The following is a 21288-nucleotide window of genomic DNA, read 5'->3' as shown; positions in this document are numbered from 1 at the left end:
AGAACACCCAGGTGGGTTCTAGATAAAACCACTGGAATATAAGAGTTCTCATTAAATCCTCTGGGTGGGTTCTAGATGAAACCCTTGGAATATTAAAAGGGTTCTTGAAAGAAACCCCTGGGTGGGTTCTTGTTAGCACACTTAAAGGGTGGAAAGCTTCTGGATAAAACCCCCAGACAGGGTTCTGTGTGGAACCATTATACCATAGAATGGTTCTCTGCAGAACCTCTCACAGGAAGTTGTGGGTAGAGCCCTTCACAGATGGTTGTCAGTATACCCCTTTATGTTGGGTTCTAGGTAGAACTCTCTGAAAGGGTTCCAAGTGGAAGCTTTACAAAAGGTTCGACCAGGGACCAAAAAGGGCTCATTGCTATGAGGACAACGTGAAGAACCCTTCATGGTTCTAGTGAGCACCTTTATTTCTAAAAGTGTAAAGTACATTAATGTTGCTGATAGTGCATATATTCGTCTCCAGTCTCGAGTGTGTGGAGTTGTGTGCAGAATCCAGTTACACAAAGCGTTGCAAACACCTATAGACACGTTGCATAGTCCTTTCAAAGATTGTCAAAGTCTTTTCAATCACAGTATACACATTGAACAGCTCGACATGATGAATCCCCCGAGGACCTTCATCTCCTCCCTAACGCTAGCACAGTAAACTGAGTGTGAAAGAATAACATGGAAGACTCCTTTAAAGCCCAGTGAGAGGATCAATACAGGTGATTGTGATTGTCACACAGTTCTGCTCATGTGCAAGGCGGTTTGCGCAGCCGTCCAGGAACTCTCTACGAATCTTTCAGCCTTCACAGAGGCCGATTTACTGTGCCTGTTAGTGTCAGTGTGTCTTCATATTTCCACCTTAAATCACAGTGTAATATCAGCTGTCCCAGAGCCTTCATCAGGTTTGTACGAGCAGTGTTTGGGTGTTTTTGTTCCTTTGAAAATGGGGCATAAAAAACTGAATACTGTTTTCAAAGATTGTGTTAAAATCATCCTTGTTGATCATTTTGTGAGGGGAGTCCAGTCTCTCTTTTTTTTTTTTTTCCCCCCCGCTGTCCCCATCTCTTCTTCATCATTCACCGCCTGGCCCACCGTCGTCACTCCTCTCGTTTGTTGACTGACTCATCGTCCAGCCGCGCCGTTTGCCGGTTATTAAGAGTTGTCATGGTTACCGTGGTGAGAGGGTGGAAAAATGTGCTCCGGTTGCCGGGCACCGAGGAAGTCAGGTGGACACTCTCACCAAGCTTGAAGAGGACACTGAGAGGAGGAGGAGGAGAGGGAGAGAAATGTCAGACAAAGTAGGTCCACGTTACATAAAACAATAAATACAATCTGTCCAGTGACACAGGTATATATACTATAGTGTGCATCATTATTACCAAGGCTGGAAAGCAACTAAGTACATTTAGTCAGGAACTCAAACTTAAAGGCATAATATGCAACATTTTCCAGAAAAACGAAGTATTGATTCATACAAACATAATCCCTTTCATTCATCACTTATGACCCACTAGGAGGTGTTTCTGCAGAGAACCTGCCCTTTGCCTGTATTTCCTTATTATTATTTTTTTTTATTTGACGTCCTGGGAATGAGACTCAACAATTACCTATCTTTCTGTCGTATCTATGAAGAGACTGGACAACAACCTACTGATTTCACCTTTTAAAAGTACAGTTTTGAGGTATTTCTGCATTTTTTTAGATCAAAATATTGTAGTAACAATAACAATTTGGATTATTTGAAGAGGGGTTGTATGAGACAGCAGCAAAATATATTTTAGCCATTTAGAAAAGACCAATCTTTTAAAAAAAATCTGTGTCCATTTAATAAGTAGTAGTAGTAGTTTAGCAGTTTTACACTATATATTTATAAAATATTTTCATTACTAAAATTGCCATCAGACCGCCTTCTCTGGTGATAAACGCAGTATGTAAGCCAAATACTACTCTCTCCAAGCCAACCAAACTCCATTGATAAAATCAGTAATTTTACCTTTCAAAACTCAGGAGCTGTTGGTCTGCTGCTGCCTCAATCTGTTAGTTTGTTTCTGTTATTCTGTGACTTCTTTGTTTTGAAATGTTAGTTCTGATTCACCAAAGTCACACAAAAACACAAACAAAATAACAGACTGAGGCAACAGTAAACCAGCAACTCCTGTGTCCTACGAGAAACTAAAATGACTGATTTCTCCTATGGAGTTTGGCGGGTTTGGAGAGAGTGATACTTGGCTTATATGACGGCCGTTTTCCATCAGAAAAGGATGTCTAATGGCAAAGTGAAGCGGTGAAAATATTCTGAATATAACATTCTCCTAAACTGATAATGATTTTTTGTCTCACATATGTTGTGCAACTGCCCCTGTCCACAGTAGTGAATTATTCAACTTCCTACACCTGTACTGCTGCTGCTCCCTCCAATAACATCAAACAATCAGAACTATCCCTTTAAACTGCTGCTGTATATGTAGGAATTGTCTGTAAATATGTTGTTGCTAATATTTCTGTACTTTAATCTTCTAAAATTCTGACTTTTACTGGCGTACAGTTATAGTGTGGTATTGGTACTTTTACTTAAGTAAAGATTTGAATACTTCTTCCAGCGCTGGTAAATACATCACTCCTGCACCTTCATGTGCCACACCTGGCCAAATACATTCCTCATCCCTCTTCTCCTGACTGTGAAAAGCCTTGTTTCCATTGAAATGTAGTCTTTTTTGGATTGTTTGTGGAATTTATTTTTGTCCTGCCCTGTGCAGGGGTGGAGGCAGGTGACCCAGGTGTGACCCCGCGGCCAGCAAACAGTCTCACCTGATAAAGCTGACCCGCAGCTACAACTTGAGTCATTAGACGCAGAGGTGAGTTTTAAACATACTCGGGTATAATGGAGGGTTCACAGGTAAACAATGAGTGTTATAAAGCCTGAGCATGTTGGTCGTGTCATGAGAAGAAGGCTGACCTGGCCAAATAAAGTCCTGATAAGAAAATACCTGGGAGAGCCTGCTGCCTAATTGCTCTCTAAACAAATGGATTCATGAAATGCCACAGAGTGATGATGCCAGTGGAGGAAAGTAACCACCTGCACTTTTGCTCAAGTACTGTATTTAAGTGCAATCTTCATGTACTTGTGCTTTAATTGAGTATTTCAATTTTACGCTATTTTAGGTGTCTTACAAGTGTCTCTCAATCCGTTACATGCCAGAGGGAAATATTGTACTCCTTACTCCACTACATTTATGGACAGATATAGTCAGAAGTTATATTCCAGATTAAGATAAAAAAAACAAAAAAACAAAAAAGAAGATATAAAAAAATAAGATATGCTTATATAGTACAGTGCATTAGAGTTGCAATGATTAGTTGAATGGATTAGGCGATCAACAGAAAATTAGTTAAGAAAAAGGCCAAAAATATAAATGGCCAGAAGGTCTCCAATTGTGAAAATTTTCTTATTGGTTCTGTTTTTCTGTTTCTCCCATGGTAGCAATGTGCTTCCTTAATATATTAATAGATAGTGTCTGGTTGGTGCTTTTTGTCATATCAATCTGTATTTTACACTCTGACAATATCATCCATTTCTATGTTAACATAAATAAGGTCTGTATTTTATCAGTAGTAGTTGTAGTATTATTATGCGTACAACTGTAAACAACCAGAAAATCAATCAGAAAACAGTACAAATTTCTATATTTTCCAGAGAAGTTAAAAAAAAAAAAGATTTTAAGTAACCAGTGTTGTCAGCATTAATTTGACATGTGAACCTGTTCTATAAGTTTGGATATATGTATGTCATATTTTAATATTTGTATTCTGCTCTGTGATTTTCTTATGAAATATGTGTGCGTTTGGAAGGAAGGATGAAAATTAACTATTAAACTAAATCTAGACAAAACATCTACTCTCTTCTTTAAGACTAATTTATTTTGTACACAGTTGATAAGGTGAATAAATTTGATAAAATAAACTAAGTTGTTTTGAAAAAGTGTATTAATAAACATCTGATTGTCCCTGCCCCAGATGTTCTTAATTTACAGCCTTAGAGACATTTGTTGTCCCTCCGTCCTCCACAGAGGACACACCGAACTCTGAGCTATCATCCCATCAACCCATCAGTCTGTCAGAAGCAGGATGGCCGTTCGAGTGCTCGGCCTCAGCGTGGGAAATTGAGCGTGTGAAAGCACCGTGGACAACATTTCAGGCTAGAGCGATCAACGAGAGCAGGGAGAAGTAGGAAAGAGGAAGAGGTGTAATTACCCCCCTTTCTCATCTCCAGCCTCGCTGTAGCACGGAGGAAAGTAGCAGAAGAAGAACTTTGATTAACAGCAGGGCTCATTTCCTGATCGCAGAGGTAACTCTCTCACAGGGAGAGGAAAGTGAAAGGAGGGAGCGTTAATCAAGAGGCGTTCAGGCTGAGGGAACAGCTGATTGATTAGACAGCTGAGGAAGAGGAAATAGGAATTCTGAGGAGGATACTATCCATATATCTGCCTCGTCTGTTAGTTTGGAGCCATATGAAAGCATCATATGAACATGCTCTGACAAGTAAAAAAAAAAAACTTAAATAATTTGACTTGTGTGCAATTTGGTGAATTTTACTCATTTAAAGTGCGTGACTGAACTGATAAAATTGTATTTACCCAGGAGAGACCCCCAAGTTGCACCATCTTGTTTACAGGAGCGTCCTAATGTGACAGGAATTAAACAAGTCAACACACAATCATAAGACACACACACACACACACTCCCAGTCGTAATCTAGTTCCTGCTGTTAGCGTGTGCTGCTTTTGATTGTGGTGTTTCTCTCAATCAGAACGGGGTGAGGATGATGTTTTGTGTATCGTGTGTGTTACAGTATGTTTAAAAGAGAGATTTGATCACCGTCTGTTGCAAAATGGGAGAAAAATTACTGCAATAATATGTCAGATTTACTGCTGATTGTCATGCAATTACCCCAATATTAATTACAAACACTGACTTTTCCGGTCTAAACCCCAGGCAGACAGAGGTGAGAACATGCATCTCTCTGTGTCCTCTCGGGTGTGGTGTAATGATCTGGGCTAAAGACTCACTGTCTTGCTCGAGGACATGGAGCTGAGGGTGCTGATGCTGTTGGCGTCTGTGACCACCATGGCTGAGGGAAATCGTGATGGGTGGGAATATTGTGGGGGCTCCTGTTTGTGAGGGTACACTGCAAAGAAAAAAAGTCAGACATATACAGTAATTAGACTTATGCACTTATACATTAATTGTTTTTAGGAAAATTTCAAAGTTGATGTCAGGTTTAAAGCAGCATTTTTTTTCCTGCAAAATTCACTGTACACTCAATTCATCCATGATACAACATATGTTCATTTCTATCTAATAATTAACAACATACATTCTTCAATAAAACAAATAATGTGTGTTAATTTAACATCACAAACACACATTATTATGACTTACAGTGTTATACTGAACATAAAACTACAGCTATTTCCTGTTTTTACTGTCTGGTTTTTACCAACTTATTATGTTCTTGTATACACAATTCAGTAAAAATGAATCAAAGTCATGTTTATTTTAGAGCACAGACACAGTTTTTGGTTCAATTTAATATCTTAAGTTCCATTAACTTATGTTAATTTAACTCACATTTTAAGTTAAAACAGCACAGAATTATTTATAGTGCATACAGTGATGGCTTTGTGTGCAATTTGTTTTTCAATTAGTAAAAATCTCAAGCGCTCAAGCCTTTTCCCCAATTATTGTTATTTTTTTTTTTTAAATACTGGGAAAAAAATCATCCTTTCAGGCCTGAACTGCTAACGACCGACTGGACATGTTAAGGCTCTGATTAACATTAACACACTGAATATGAATTTTAAAGCAACCCAAACGGATATAAGTGATTTACAAAACATGATAGACACTGGTGTACTAGTGGAACTGGGTGTTACTGACTGTGCGAGTGTGTGACGGTGGCCATGAACGGCTGCTGGCTCATGTGGCTGGGTGACTGCTGCATCAGGCTCTGCTGGTGGGGGCTGTGAAGCTGCTGGGAAAACTGCACTGGCTGCAGCGCTGCGAGGCTGCCCGCCACGCTGTTGATCACTGGCACCGTCTGAGACTGCGATGTGTTTAAACCTAGAGAGAGACGGCAAAAGTTAGATGAAAACACGTCACGATGGAAAAGTCTTTTCTGTCTTCTGTGTGGAGGGATGGAGGGCTTACTCTGTGCAATGGCCATGACTCCAGATAGAGGCATGATGAGGTTCTGTGTCTGCTGGTGGCTGTGATGGGAACTGTGGATGTTGGTCAGTGTGCTGACTGGAGGAAGTCCGCCACCTGAACCTGAAATCTGGGGAAAGATGAAGGAAATACATCTTGAGTTCATGAACTTTTTTTATATCTCCATTCTTTAGTAACGACAAGTTTCTGTTTTCCTGCGTAGACTAGAAAGTTTATCGTGTGTACCAGAAAGTTTCCTATGCTCACAAAAAAGTCTTTCAGGAAGCTTAATACAATTAAGCACTGGTTTGGAGTTACTGGATCACATGACATGGAATAGTGATGGGCAGACCGCAATGGTTTGCAGAGAGAGGAAGACACTGCGTGCGCATTTACACAAGAGGCACAGCAGCGAAAATTCTTTGATTATTTAATTCTGTTTCCTCTGGAGTTTCCTCTAAGTTTCTAAAAACAGTTTTTGCTGCTTAATGTCCCATAATACTTGCTGCAGTGATATTAACGTGCATATGGAAACAAAACTGAAAGCAGCCTGTCTAATCATTAGTAAATCATTCACAAAAACACTCAGACAGCTTGTGCTGTTCGACATCTTTTAAAAGGTAATACAGGGACCAGTAGAGGCGTGAGTAGGAACAAAGTGTGTCTTGCCAGGAGGCGAGATGCTGTGTGTGCATTTACACACGAGGGACAGCAGTGAAATTTCTTTGATTATTTAAATCTGTTTCCTGGAGAGTTTCCTTTGCCCTGTGATGTTAATAACAGTTTTTACTTTTGCTGCTTAATGCCCCATGATGTTTGCTGCAGTGACAATGATGTGCACATGGAAAGAAAACTGAGAGCAGCTTCTCTGATCATTAGTAAATTGTTAAAGAAGACACTTGTACAACAATACGACACACAATAAAGAAATCACCTGGAAAGGTTGCACTGCTCATCGTAATTTAAAAGCTAATACAGCCTACAGGGACTGGTAGAGGTGTGGGTGAGAAATATGGCGTGTCTAAACCTGTGTGCATTAGCACTGAAAATGCACGGGAAACTTGTGTGGGCTTTTGCCACCTCCGTTTCTGAGGAATTTTTAGTCAGATAACAAGATGAATGAAACGATAAAATTAACAGCACAGTTTCATTGCTGTAGTATTTGTTATAACAGACACTCAGAATCATAAGAGCTTGAGTATCTGCTTTGTAAATCCAAATAAATGTATTTTCAAAGTGAAACAGATGTTGGCTGCTAAACAAACAACAGACATAAATGTTGACTTAGTTCAGATTCTTTTGTACAACACCACGCTTGTGTAACTCCACTCATACATGGCACATAAGCAAATACTGATAAGAAAGAAAAGCTGGGAGGAAAAAAAAATCATGCTAAAAATGTGAGCATAGATGACAGAGCCTGAGTTTGTGTAACACATTGACAGCATTTGTACCTGCATGTTAAGGTTGAAATCCTATTAATAATGATTTAGAATAATTTATTTTACAAGATTTCTTAGGGCTTATAAACAGACACTAAAGAGAAGTTGCTGGCTATAGCACTGATGTTGGAGAAGCCACCATTTCAGCATGTGTTTTTTAATCTCTTATGACATATTTTGGTCATTTTATGACTTATTACAGTAAATATATTACATATATCTCCTTAAGTGTACAAAACAGTGTCCATGCATGTACAGTGAGCGCTATCTGGGTCTGGATCCTCCCACTTGGAGAGGCTGCGTCTATTTGACTAGTGCCAGCTGCCCACAGAGGACTGACTGGCCAGACACACATCTGCAGATAAGAAACAGCTCTGACCTGCTGCACAGCTATACTGCCTGCGCTCGCTGTGGTCAGTTCACATATGCAGAAGTAATTTAATCCGACAGGGAAGTTAGTGACAGTTTTGAATATTTCAGTTGCACGATTTTACATTTGACCCTGAAGGAGATATGCGTTTCAAATAGTTGAATTTTGTGTTGTACGGCACTCAAAATTTGGCTCCAAGAAAACTATTTTGACAATAAATCACACATCATATATCAAAAGCACTGTTGCACCACTACTCAAAAGCTTTGGGTCCATGCAGCGCTTTCCTTGTCACTGATCAAATATTGGACTAGGGCAGAAGGGAGAAACTTGGATATAATCAAATGTTGGCGTCATTTCTCTGGCAGAACAAGCGGCGCTCCACCTGTGGCTCCTCTCTGCGAAGTGTTTAATCAATAAGAACAGAATGTTTCTTTGTCAGGTTTATTGGCTGAGCGGTGAACATGCCTGGTGCACTCTGGTGAAGGCTGTGTGTTGGGGCCAGCCATGGCCTGCCACCCCGGCTCCACCTTCCAAACACAGCAGGACAAAGCACTAATTGTTGGCTCTTGCCAGCAGGTCCATGGGAGAGGAGGTTCAGGAACCTGCTTTGTACGTTTATGCTAAACGCCGGCTGGCTCTTATCTAATCTGAGGCCAGGAGGGCCCAGGTGTGTTCACTCACCATCTTGGCGTCAGGTGACAGCAGACTGTGGCTGTGGTCCAATCCTCCCGGAGACACCTGCTGGAGCACCGACTGGCTGGATGGCATCGCGTTGCTGCTGTGGTGACTGATGGTGGTGGAGGAGGTGACCTCGCCAGGGCCTTGGCTGTAACGCACTGAGACAGAAACAGAGACGGACACTTTAGTTTCACTTGTTTTGGCTCACAGCTGCAGCGTCCTACAACTATAACAGTTATATAGGGCACAGAGATAGCGTCGGGTAGCGTCAGCCTCCAACCAACCGGGCTCAGCTGCTCTTTGACTCAGACAGAGGAGGACAGAGCAAACAAACACACCGACTCGTCCACCGCTGCTATCTGCGTTGCTCAGCCAAGGCCATGAACTGTGTACATGCAGTCACTACAGAAAAACTCCCATCAGACCCTCTGATCAGTACACAAATGATACAGATGATGTCTACAATTACGTCAGTGTGAAGTTTTACCAGTGGTGGACAAAGTACTCTGATTCTTGACTTGAATGTACAACAAGAAGAGAGAAGATCAGCTATTTCTATATAGTAAGGGTACTCAAACTTTCTCACTGTAGGGCCAAAACTGAAACTCAATGGTGGGATATGAGCCAAAATCAAACACCTTTTGCATTGGTTTGAATGTTAAGAATGAAATGGTACCAGGATCCCAAGCTCCTTTAATCGACTCACTTCCTGTCTTCCACTCTGCCCGTTATGCTCAGACTATTCAAAATTATTGATAATTAGGGGACCTACATGTTTAAAGGCATTTTTACCTCACAAGAAGTGTTTTTTGTTTTTTGCTAGAAACATCTGGCAGGCCAAATCTAATCTTATGTCAGACCAACTTTGGTCCATGGGCCCCCACTTATAGTTATTTTAAATGACAATTAGATGAAATTATGTACAGCATGCAAACCAAAACAGCCCGTGTTTACATCTTCCCCGGAAAAATTACAGTGAGTAGTACATTACCCAGTTAAAAACAAGTAAAAGAGAGATTTATTTTTTAGAAAATTAGATTTTTGATATTTTATGTTGTGGTTATTAGGGTGGAAACACTACTGCTTTGCTCACAGGGGCTTAAGAAATTAACACATGAAAATTTCCTTGTAGCTGCCAATACAACAATCTTTCTTAAGTAAAAGTACAGTAGTATCATCAACAAAATGTATTTAAAGTAGAAGTAAAAGTACTCATTCTGCAGAAAAGTTGCCCCTGTGAGTATTATATTATTACATATTACACTGTCACTGTTTTTTAATGTAAAGTCTTTTTGCACATTGTCTTCATTTTCAATCAGAGATAAATAATTAACAATGTCTCTACCGAAATGTTATTATCAATTAAATATCTCTCATTGCTGGAGTCTTTTTGTTCTGTATTGTCGACCTATGGTCTTCTCATACGCACCTGTCAGTCTACAGGCATCCAAAAGTTTAGTTTTTTTGATGTAAAATCTTTTAAAATTTAAAATAAACTAGAAACTATGGCTGTCAGATAAATGTATTAGAGTAAAAAGTACAATATCCTCTTCTTACATGTATAGGAAAGTAGTAGAAAATGCAAAGTACAAGTGCCTATTGTATACTGTTACTTTTCTTTTCATATTCTCACTTATTCACAGTGAAGTTGCATTAAAATTTGTCTTTTAGTGCCATCACTTAATCCCATGTCTAGTCTTCTTGTTGTCTCTGATTGGAGGCCCAGAGGAATGCTTCACCCCACCACAACCAACAATCAAATGCCTGTTTGCCCATGCAGGCCCCCTCTGATACCAACAGAGTAAACATTACACAATTACAAACAATGTCAAACACATTCTTATCCTGTGGTCTCAGCCTCACACAGACACAGGCAGCGTCCCTCCCTCAGTGACAGTGTAGAGACAGACTCTGTTTGCACTCAGATCTCCCATCTTCCCTGAGCCCTCCGTCCCTGACCCAGGTGTGTCAGCCTGAACGCCCCGCTGAAGTCGGTCAGACATGACAGGAAACATTGATATACAGCCAATTTGTGATAAAAAAAAAAAAAAAAAAAAGAGGGAGAGGCACTGACACTAAATGTGACCAATGAGGGGGGGCATTGATTTCTTTGTCGCTCCTGGAAACTCCTGGAAATTGCAGATCTGAAAGTTTGCTTTGGGTCGTAGGGAAAACGTGCATTATTGTTGATGCAAAATCATCTTGTTGTTGTTAATGTCATTGTGATAATTTTACATAAAAAGTCAAAAATGTAATAGTCTTGACATTTTAGGAAACATGTCGATGTTATTAGACTAAATATGAAGCTACAGCCAGGAGACAACTAGCTTAGCATACAGCCTTGAAACAGGGGAAAAACTAGCCTCCCTCTGTCCAAAAGTAAGAAAATATACCAACCAACATTTAACCAGGTTAAACAAACAAATTGATTAAGTTAAAGAAATAAAATACAACATGCTATTTAGTGTGTTTAGATGCTGGTAACGTGAGCAGAATTTTGTTAGCTTTGGACAGAGGCAGGCTAGCTGTTTCGGGTCTTTATGTTAAGCTAATGTCTGCTGGGTTCATATTTAAAGCAGTGGTTTGACATTTTCAGAAATATGCTCCCTCACTTTCTTAATAAGAGTTAGGTAAAGATAATTAGGCAGAGATAAGATGTTAATTGGTGAACTCAAGAGATGCTGGTAAGGTAAAGGCTAGCCAGTTTTCAGTATTTATGTTAAGCTATTGTCTGCTGGCTATAGCTTAATATTTAAAGCAATAGTTCGAAATCCTAAGAAATATGCTTATTCACTTTTTAGTACTAGTTAGGTAGAGATATAATGTGTTTATTGTGAGTTTTATTAGTTGGTAGCACCCAGGCTAGTTTTGTCCAGCCTTTATATTAAGCTGACATCTTCTGGCTATAGCTTCATATTTAAAATAATAATTTGACATTTTGAGCAAGCTCTGTTTCTAGTCTTTGCGCTAAGCTAAGCTAATTGCCTCTTGGCTGTAGCCTTATAGTTAACAGACAGACAAGAAAACTTTTATTCCAAATAAGGATACTTAAACTACAGATGCCATGATGTCTGAACACCACAGAGCCATATTTCATCCTCTAAAGTACCCGTCCTCCATTTTGTTCAGCCCACAGACTTCATATTGTCCTCTGCAACATAGTGGCAGCCCCACAACACTCTACTATGCCTTGTAAACACTGCCACGGAACAATAAAGCACTCCATTGGACTCATGACCCCCATTGCCACACAATAGAGGAGGACTCATAAAAAGGCAGTTATCTCGGTCCTGGGCGACCTCTTAAAGTGTCGGATTGAGAAGGAGAAGGATGCTATTCAGGCCAGTTTTGTGTCTTTGGGTTCGGCAGTAATTCTGACTGCAGGGAACCTTGCGGTTAGTTAGGAGGACCTCTATGATCAAAACCAAAAGACTCCGGTCTGATCAGGTTTCCAGAGATTATTTTGTCTGGAGCTTCTGTACAACTAAAAATTTGCTCTGACACGACAGGACAATCCTTTGAAAAGTCCTTTTCCGAGAGCAGGGGGAGGGCGAGAACTTCAGAAGGGGAGTGGCAGCAAGCATCTTCAGCAGGTTTAAAAGGCTCTCGCTCCCTGTGTGACCCATGTAATATCAAAGCCTGCCTTCCCAACCCCAGGCAGTGCTCATTGTAGCAGCCCTGCATATGACAGACCTCCTGGGTCTCTGCAGGACGTATCCAGTCTCTTCTTTGTGGCTCTCTGGGAGACACAGGGTAGAGGAAAGTGCAGAGCTAGGGCATCCTTTCTGTGTGTGTGTGTGTGTGTGTGTGTGTGTGTGTGTGTGTGTGTGTGTGTGTGTGTGTGTGTGTGCGCGTGTGTGTGTGAGTGTGTTCAAGCTACCCTGAGGTGACGCAAACCACAGACAATCCCCCCTACTACTGTATCTGATGTGGAACTTCTGAGTCTGCAGAATGATGCAGCTCCGCTTACACAGCAATGAATCAATTTTATGGTGACTTCAGCTGCCTGAAGGGACGAAGTAGAAAAGCACTACTAATCTAAAAAAAAAACTCTATTTCAAGAAAAAGTCATGCATTCAAAATCCTGCATCAGCTAATATTAGTAAAATGTACTTAAGGTATCAAAAATACAAGTACTTGTCATGCAGAAAAATGGCCCCTGTGACTGAAGTATTGCTTTATAGATGTTAATGATGAATAATGAATCAATTAATCAGTATTAAGAATATAACCTATTAAAAATTGATTTGTTGATTTGTTGTTTAACCCTTCTTTTCGTTGTAAGTGTTTGAACTTTTTAATTAATGTTTCTCATAACTAATGTCTCCTTAGAGTTGTCTAAATAAAACTTGAGAAAAAGACATGCATTTTGTATCATTAATTATCGATAATTAATCCATTAATGATTGTTAACATGTTCAACTGTCGGTTAAGGAAAACATAAAATTTGCAATCAAATTTGTGATGATAGCCTACCAGAATGTCCAAAGCATACCAAAAAAACAAAAAAACAAAAAAACAAAACACAACCGCACCATAGTTTGACTGTTTGGTCCAAACTGTGGTCCAGGGGACGTTTTACACCTGTAATATTTGCTTGGATCAAACTGAAAAGTCTGACATGCTGGACCACTGCAAACAACCTGTTACCAACTAACATTTACCAACAATTTATGTTATGATTTAGTCAACACATTGCTTTAACTTGTTAGTGGAGATCAATGCTTCAAAGTAAATATGATGGATTACTTGAGCTCAGTAAACATTATTAGTGGATGAACACTAGGTAAATATTGCATTGGAAAATACAGGTGCGTGCTCTCATACACCTGCTAACAAACTTTGTAATCTCAGGATCAGTTTCATTTCTGAAGGTAAAAAAGGTCACCAGCAGAATGGCATGTCACACTCCTCGACTGTCTATCCGATTGTGACCAACTGGTCAACGATCTGTAACAGAATCAATAAAAACTCCCAAAGTAAGAAGAGTTTCTTTGATCTGACCCAGCAGTGACCTCTCTCGTATGACTGAAGGTGCGGCGACATTTTAAGGGGGGGGGGGGGTTGACTCGCTTTCTCTATAGGCGAAGAAGGGGTCATCAGTCCTGTCTGGCCAGAAAAGAGCCAATACCCCAGTGGACAGCTCCTGCTGCTCCAAGTCTGCAGCCAGCCGCGGCAACTATACCAGCGCCCGTAAAGGTGATGGGGGAGGCTTTAAAATCAGTCCTCCTCAAGGCCCAGCAGAGATAAATGAACCTAGGTTACAGTCACTGCAGTCTTCTAATACACCACAGACAATAGGACCCCCTGCTGAGGGAGAGTATAGAGAGTAGGAGTCAGAGGAGCCCCTTATCAAAGGCCTGGGAGATGTAGTAGCAAAGGATTTTAATTGTCCATTAAGCATGCATAATACAGGCCGTGCCCTAGCAACGCAATGAGACACCCCACTGGGATATTATTGTCGGGCCAGGAGCTGACACTGAAAAACAGCTGATGCTGTCGGCAGGATGCCAGCAGGACACCTTGTAAGCAGCCAGCTGAGGGGTTTTTTAAGCTTTAACAAAGTGTTCTCTGCCGTGCACCAACCCTTCCCTTCTGCGACGTTATCGCTGACCCCGCTGGCTTTGCAACCTAAGGTCAATGCCTGGTCAGGTGTTCTGAGCAACAACAGAAAAAAAAAAAAAACTCAAGCAAACAGACAATCCACAAGTGGGACCACCAGTTTATCCAAAGGTAAAAGAGCAAGCCAAGGCAAACAGTTTGTTTTTCCTTCAAAGATCGCCTCGTGTTTGAAGACGGAAGGCAGGAGGTGGGCAGTAACTAAGTACAAATAATTTGTTATTATTTTTCAGGTATCTGTACTCTACTTGAGTAGTTATTTTTCTAAGAACTTTTTACTTTTACTCCCTACATTTGAACACAATTATCGGTACTTGCTACTCCTTACGCTGTCAAAACAGGTTTGTTACTTAGCACTGAATTCTCAACATCAACACTGATTTCAAAGAATGGTGTAACAGGACATGTAACCAGACAAAAAAGATTAAACAAGATGAAAACGACATGAAAGACATAACAAGACAAAAAAAACCCACAAAAGACATAACGAGATAAAACACAATGTGAAAGACATAACAAGGAGAAAAATGACTCAAAAAACAAAAATGATGTAATCACATAACAAGACAAACGACGCAAAACACTAAAAAGATGTAAGAAGATGATGAACGATACAAAAGACTAAGAAGATGTAACAAGATGCAACAGACGTAACAAGATATAATGCGACTAAAACTCTGTAAAAGACGTAACAAGACAAAGCAACCGGTTGTTTTGTATAGAAACAGCAGGTAGAAATGCCCTTCAAGGAATCAGTACCTCTACTTTCACCAGAGTCTTTTTTAGCCACAGTACTTGAGTAAAGAGTGTGGACTTTTGTCACCTCTGACGAGACGACAACAAAAGGCTCTGAGTGAGTCTCTCAAATCACAGTTTTATGGAGGTTGAGTGATGGCACGAAGGATATCAGCTTTATGTCATGTCCACCAGGTAGACTCAGTCAATACTAATTACTCCAAACGCAAACATCGGGTCAGGGTGAAATGGTCAGAGCAATAACACACAGCGTTTCCTTGTTTTGGCAACTCTCATTGGCAACCTGGCCGGGAGGAGGAGGAGGAGGAGGAGGAAATGTGGAAATGACAGCGTTAGGTGGAGGTGATCGGGATGCGTCTGTCCCCCCTCCCTGACCCTGGCCTGACCCTGGCCTGTCACAGGACCGCTGCCCTTTGTGTCATGCTTCTCCATGCTGACTTTGGAGTGGAGATTGCAGGTACAATGTGGATTGTTCTCAGTGTGTTTTCACAGATCAGAATAACAATGGCATTTGCTCAGCTCACTCACTCATGCTCATTGATCACTTGTCCCCCTCTCTCTCAGCCTCTATGATCACATCAGCTAATGCTCCTGACTGTTTCTGACAGTGAAAACTACATCATCTGCTTTATTGTACTACTGTTAGATTTAGACGTTTACCTCTCTAAACTGATGTTAGCTTGTTTTCATGGGTTCTCTGTCACTAGCTATGTGGAATTTTCCATCATAAGCAATACATCTGCAAAGCATTTAAAGGAAGTATTATTACATATTTAAAAAACAGAAAGCAACAGTCAGATTGTTTCAGTTTTTTACGGATAAGGATATCTGCGTCTTTGCATCGTGTCACTTGTTAGAAAAATCAGTCACCCTGGTCCTGTTTCTGTGGAGTTTTGTACTTGCTTCCCCTCAAACCCATTTTCTTTGGCCAAAATCTGCTGCTGACATCCTAGATGTTTCTGTTTTCCCCTCCAGTCCGAAGTCACCATGACGACTTTATGTTTTAGCACCACAGTTCTGCATGCACAATTAGGCCAAAATTGATTTGTGTCAACCAGTAAAGAACCATACAACTTAGCTCCCTTCTCTAGTGCTTTTGTTGACAACACATTTGTGTAAGGGCACATACACAGCAACATCTTACATCAGCCCTTCTCCAACTTTTTATACCATTCACCCCATTCTATATCCTGACCAGGCTGGAGCCCCCCCAATCTCCCACATCTTCAAAAAACAAGAAACGCAGCTTTTTTGTTGTGGTGAATGCAGTTTGCAGTGCTGTTTCAATTGCATTATTCATGCTTTCCCCAATAACATTTTCAGATTTGGGTGCATCCCAGAAATCTGGATAATTTTTGTGCCTCATCTGTTCGCATACACTCACCAGCTGTGTGTAAGTAAACGGTGTACTAAACTGCCTCAAGTGATGTCACTTAAGTCAATGTCAGTTGTGACTAAAGAGTAGAGATTCAACGATGAAAAACAATCTTGGGGTTTAGAATAAGAAAGAAGTGATGTTAGCAGAGGTCTGCAGCTGCTCCTCATCTTGAGGCTACATTAGCTGCTACTAGCATAACACACCTGAATCTCTGACCAAACTATCAGTGGTCGAGTTGCATTGTGGGTAATGTAGACAACGGATTTTGACAAGGAAGAAACGTGTGGGAAAAAAACATGATATCTGTGAATTTTTGTCTGTCCATCATGTGATTGACAGTGTTATTAGAGTGCAGAGATTAATAAGTGCAGTACTCTTCTAAGAAAAGTAACATCTGTTATTGTGACACATCCTGTCTGCGCTCTGTGACGCTGCACATGCAAAGCAAAGTCAGAAGGCATCTTACTGGGAGGAGAAGCGCTGGTCTGGGGATGATGTGGGGAGCTGTGTGACAGCAGGGGGTTGAGGCTGTGTGGCGGTGCAGTGATGGCATCCATGGCCAATTTCTGCCTGAAAGCTTCCTCTTTACGCCGGTTGGCGAACCAGTTATAGACTCGCACTTCAGTGACCAGATTTGACCCGAGGCCCTGAGCTTTGGAGGGGGAGACGCCTCTCTGAAGACACTCGGCTCTGCAGGAAAACACATGTACAATGTGAAAAACTGGCGTTGAAATTGATTGGGTATCATTTTCTAGGACAGTGTCACGTTTTTTTACCTGTTGCACTCTTCTACCAACGCCTCCCGCTCCTCCTTGCTGGGGTTCTTCTGCCGTTCGTAGGCCTGGTACAGGATCTGCTGGGACGCAGGCCCCCATTTGAAACGGTTGCGTCTCATTTTCTTGCTGGAGGGTTCACTGCCGACATCATCACCAGGCTGACCCATGCCCTGACCAGACGGGTTGAACTCTGGGAAAAAAAACACCGGATCCTGATTGCCTTTGTCTGTCATATTGCTGCCAGAACCTTGAACTGCCTGGTTGAACTCTGCAAAATAAGAAGAGGTACATTCAATACAACTTTTACCGCAAAACGAAAAAGTTATTTAGACATAAGATGGTGGTGTTATCCATCCATAAACAATATTTTTTTCCTTTTTATGCATTATGATGACAGGTACATGTACATATCGTCCAGCATGCTGAAGAAATGTCCAACCTTACAGATCTGAAACCCAAATAAAAAAGCTCCGTGCTGCTGCCAACTACACACTACAGGCCTGGGCCAAGCTGTGAGAAACTCAAATATTAACTTACGTCGGAGAATTTCCCGCTGTTTCCTGACATACCAGGTGTAGAGAGCCGCTCGCTTCTGTGTTTTCATGGGCGTGCCTTTGTTGAGGTGCTGGGAGAGGTGAGACTGGTTCAGCCCCGTGATGTCCACCACCTCCCGTTGGGGGATGTTGTGCTGCTGCATGTAACCTTTGATCATGCGGGCAGCACGCCATGGGTCCTCTCTGGGTTTCAGATAAAACACAGGAGCAGAAATCTTACCACTGAACTACATAAGGCTTTCAGAATAAAGTACAAAAGTACCTTTAGTCAGATTTTATGGCTGAAATAAAGATCTTTGTACCATGACATGCTTTTTAATCAAAGTAAATGAAGAAATGCTTACATTTTTTAAAGATTTTGGAAGTTTTGTTGCTATTAAAAGTTGCTTATTTAAGCCTACAAATATAAAAATATCCTGATATTCTTTCCCTTTGCTTCACTGTTTGCAGGGCTCAAGTTTAAAGGGGCTGTGCCGATAATGAGTCCCCTCTCACAGTCGACCCTTTATCATTGTTGCCGTTCAATAGGCTGTAAATATTTTCAAAGGTTAGTTCAAGTGGATCCAGGAAGGTTGAGAAACTTGGACTTAGGCAAGTAACACATGATTTCAGCCTGGAAACAGTTAGATTATAGGTTTGTGTAACTTTAAAGCAAAAATGTGCAATGAAAATCTAAATTAGTCATTAAAAAACTACATTGTCACCACTCCACAGTTGAATAGTAGCCAAGATTTCTGAACTGGCACATTTACATGAATCTTTATTAATGTGCACTGTCCCTGTAACTTTAAACTGCATAAATAAATAAATAAACAACATATAATAATACTTTAGTTCATCAGAATGGTATTTAGAAAAATATAAAACAGTCTACATAAGATAAAATGTATGTGACAAAAAAGAGTAGTCAGTAATATAGTTTTCTCTATTTTTTTCTATGAGGTGACTGATTAAAAGAAAAAACACGCATTTGTCATAATTGGATCATATGTCCTTTAAGTGATAATCAAAGGAGAGGTTACGATTACGTGACGCTGTAGTCATTTACTTGTTTTTATAATCAGGGATATTAAACTAAAAGAACGATGAAAAATACCTTTAATAAATATTTTTAAAATTAATTAGCTTGCATTTATTTATATCCACATAGACTGAGATTCATTTGAGACTACATAAATTTTGTATTAAAAACGTGAATGTTCTTACCTGTAGAATCAGCCTTTCACATTATTCATTATGCGTCCATGATTTTTTTTTTTTTTTACAGCAGCACGAAACGTGTAAGAGAACATATATCGGAATTTAGATGGCTCCACATACTCTACAGTCAGAGATTAGCAGGTCCAGACACACTGACATCAGTAATTATAGCAAATCTACACACGTCTGTTTGTTTTGGAGAATGTGGAGGCCTGCATCTAAAGTCTGCGGGTTAAGTGGGAGATGTTAGTTTATAACTTTTGACAATGAATAACCAGATCTCCATTCACTCTAATCACACGCCACTGTGTATCTTTCAGTTGATGATTTATAGAATAAAATTAATAATAACTTAACTACACGTGGGTTAGTTGTGATATTTCTCCCGCTCCTGTTGGAGCCTCAAATATTAGTTTTACACTGAATCAAGTGGTTTGAGTGGAGATGATTAGAAATAAATAGATTAGAGGTGAGATAGCGAATTAGTTTGTGCCGTGATGGGTTCACGGAGACGTGAATAAATGCTAACAATTTTTTTTATAACGGTTTAATTTTAATCAATAAATTAAACTGAATTACAATAAAAAAAAAACCGTATAGATATAGAAATAGAAATAGCAAAATGCTATTATTATTATAATTATTACTGTTATTATTGTGACTACATCGCAATAAAAATGCATTAATTAAAAAGTTATTGTTGTTGTTACTACGCATTTATTATTACATTTACCAAACTTGTAAATTATTATTAAAATATTTTGTAATCCCAATTTCCGAGCCAGTAGTTGTGCCGCTTCACTTTCACCTCATGTAGCCCCTTGCCGGATTTTTATCGTTGAGAGGTGGAGTATAGTTAATAATAAATAGATCTAAGTTCAGCTGATATTTTGCAAAGGTAAAGAAATAATAATCCATGTGGATAATTAGTAACCAGTATGTGAAAACCGGGCCGTGGCGGGTCATTTTAAAATTGTAAACAAAGAAGGAAACATAGTTTTAGTGTGTTACGGTCCATTTTTAAAATTTACGATTCATTTTAAAGTTTTAAAACGACAAAATTTAAGTTTCAAAGTGTCCAAGTTAAGTTTTAGAATGCCAAATTTTAGTTTTTACAGGCCTAAACTACGATTTAAAAGGACAAATTTGAGAAATTAAGAGCATTTGGACTTCACTCTTAAGTGAAACTCCTATTTAATACCTCGATTTAACTTTTTTTTTTTTTTTTTTTTTTTTTTAATGTAAACAAGAGTTTTTTTCCTGCATGGTCAATTTTTAATTTTTTTTAATTTACTGTTTTCAGTTTTGAAAGATCATAATTTAACGGCCAGAATTTTAAAGAGACACTTACGTTTTAAAAGAACAAAATTGCGTTTTAAAGAAAAAGAAGAAGAAATTACGAGCATTTGGAGTTAACTTTCTCGTGAAACTCCGGTTCAACAAAGTTTTTTAAAATTGTGTAAAAGTATAAAGACTCACGCCAACATGCGCTCCACCTCCGCCCTCTGCTCCGCGGCCTCCTCCGTGTTAAGCGACTGGAGCTCCTTCAGTATCGGCGGTGTGTCGTAGTCGTCCCCGTCCTCGGAGCCCTCGTCCCCGGACAGCTTGCCCTTGCTGTGGCCGTTGGTGAGCGTGTGGAAGACGGGCTTGGAGTCGGTGTCCGCGCAGTTCATCTTGCCGCTCTGCGGCGGAGCGGGCGACATGGGCAGGTTCTCCAGTTTTACTCCAAAGCCCGGCGGGCTGGGGTCCATATCATCCAGGGCCTGGATCAGAACATCTCGGGTAACTCCTGAGTCCAGCAGGGCGCTGAGGAGCTCCTGCTGCAGGGATGTCAGCTTGGATACCATTTTAGAGAACATTAAAAACACCACATATAGGCCTGCGAGGTGCGCGCTGCAGCAGAGGGGGAAAAAAAGAAGGATACAATAATTTAAAAAAGTAAAATAAAGTTCCTTTCCTCCTCTCTAGTCCACTGTTGAAGGGAGTTTTCGGCTGCTGACACCTGCTCCGTGAAGCTGCTTCACTTCCCTGTTGGAGGGGAGGATGGAGCTACTTTGCCATGATGCTTTCTGAGAGCAGGGGGATATAAAACATGATAATGAGTGGGCCGGCTGATGGCTGCCTTATGTAAATCCACTGAACAGGGCCCGCTCTGGCTCTGCATGGGCTGAGGTAGACATGTGTTTACACTGCTGCACTGCTGCTGTTATTGGCTCCTCTTATCAGCAAAACTTTCATGGACTTTGGACCGTGTTTTATATGCCATAAAGACTTTTAAGAAAGGCGAGCTGCACATATTCACATCGCT

The 21288-nt window shown here is 40.4% G+C and overlaps 1 protein-coding gene across 2 annotated transcripts; it reads right to left on the bottom strand.

Annotated features, from left to right (window-relative positions):
- Window positions 1–548: 548 nt before the first annotated feature.
- Window positions 549–21071, bottom strand: hnf1ba (HNF1 homeobox Ba). 2 transcript variants are annotated; one of them, XM_084717956.1, is made up of 10 exons: window positions 20460–21071; window positions 17764–17963; window positions 17227–17494; window positions 16917–17140; window positions 8701–8855; window positions 6208–6334; window positions 5938–6120; window positions 5067–5185; window positions 4635–4679; window positions 549–1257 (listed from the first exon to the last, which is right to left on the bottom strand). In XM_084717956.1, the coding sequence occupies exons 1-10, from the start codon at window positions 20837–20839 to the stop codon at window positions 1237–1239; spliced, it is 1722 nt and encodes a 573-aa protein (XP_084574082.1). In that variant the 5' UTR covers window positions 20840–21071; the 3' UTR covers window positions 549–1236. The 2 variants fall into 2 exon arrangements, with proteins under 2 accessions (XP_084574082.1, XP_084574083.1); XM_084717957.1 differs by lacking the exon at window positions 4635–4679 and having other exon boundaries at window positions 20460–21070.
- Between the last annotated feature and the right edge of the window lie 217 nt (window positions 21072–21288).

This window comes from Lutjanus erythropterus, chromosome 4, assembly GCF_056507025.1.
Source record: "Lutjanus erythropterus isolate fLutEry1 chromosome 4, fLutEry1.hap2, whole genome shotgun sequence".
Lineage (NCBI taxonomy): Eukaryota > Metazoa > Chordata > Actinopteri > Lutjaniformes > Lutjanidae > Lutjanus > Lutjanus erythropterus.
The sequence above is the reverse complement of the archived record's forward strand: the minus strand, read 5'-3'. Positions and strand labels throughout refer to the sequence as shown.

Coding starts and splice junctions, on each gene's coding strand:
- hnf1ba (XM_084717956.1), bottom strand. CDS start 20,839: ATGTTCTCTAAAATGGTATCCAAGCTGACATCCCTGCAGCAGGAGCTC. Junction 6,335..8,700: donor TGTCACCTGACGCCAAGATG/GTGAGTGAACAC, acceptor ATCTTTCCCCAG/ATTTCAGGTTCAGGTGGCGG. Junction 5,186..5,937: donor CACCGTCACACACTCGCACA/GTCAGTAACACC, acceptor TTTTCTTTGCAG/TGTACCCTCACAAACAGGAG.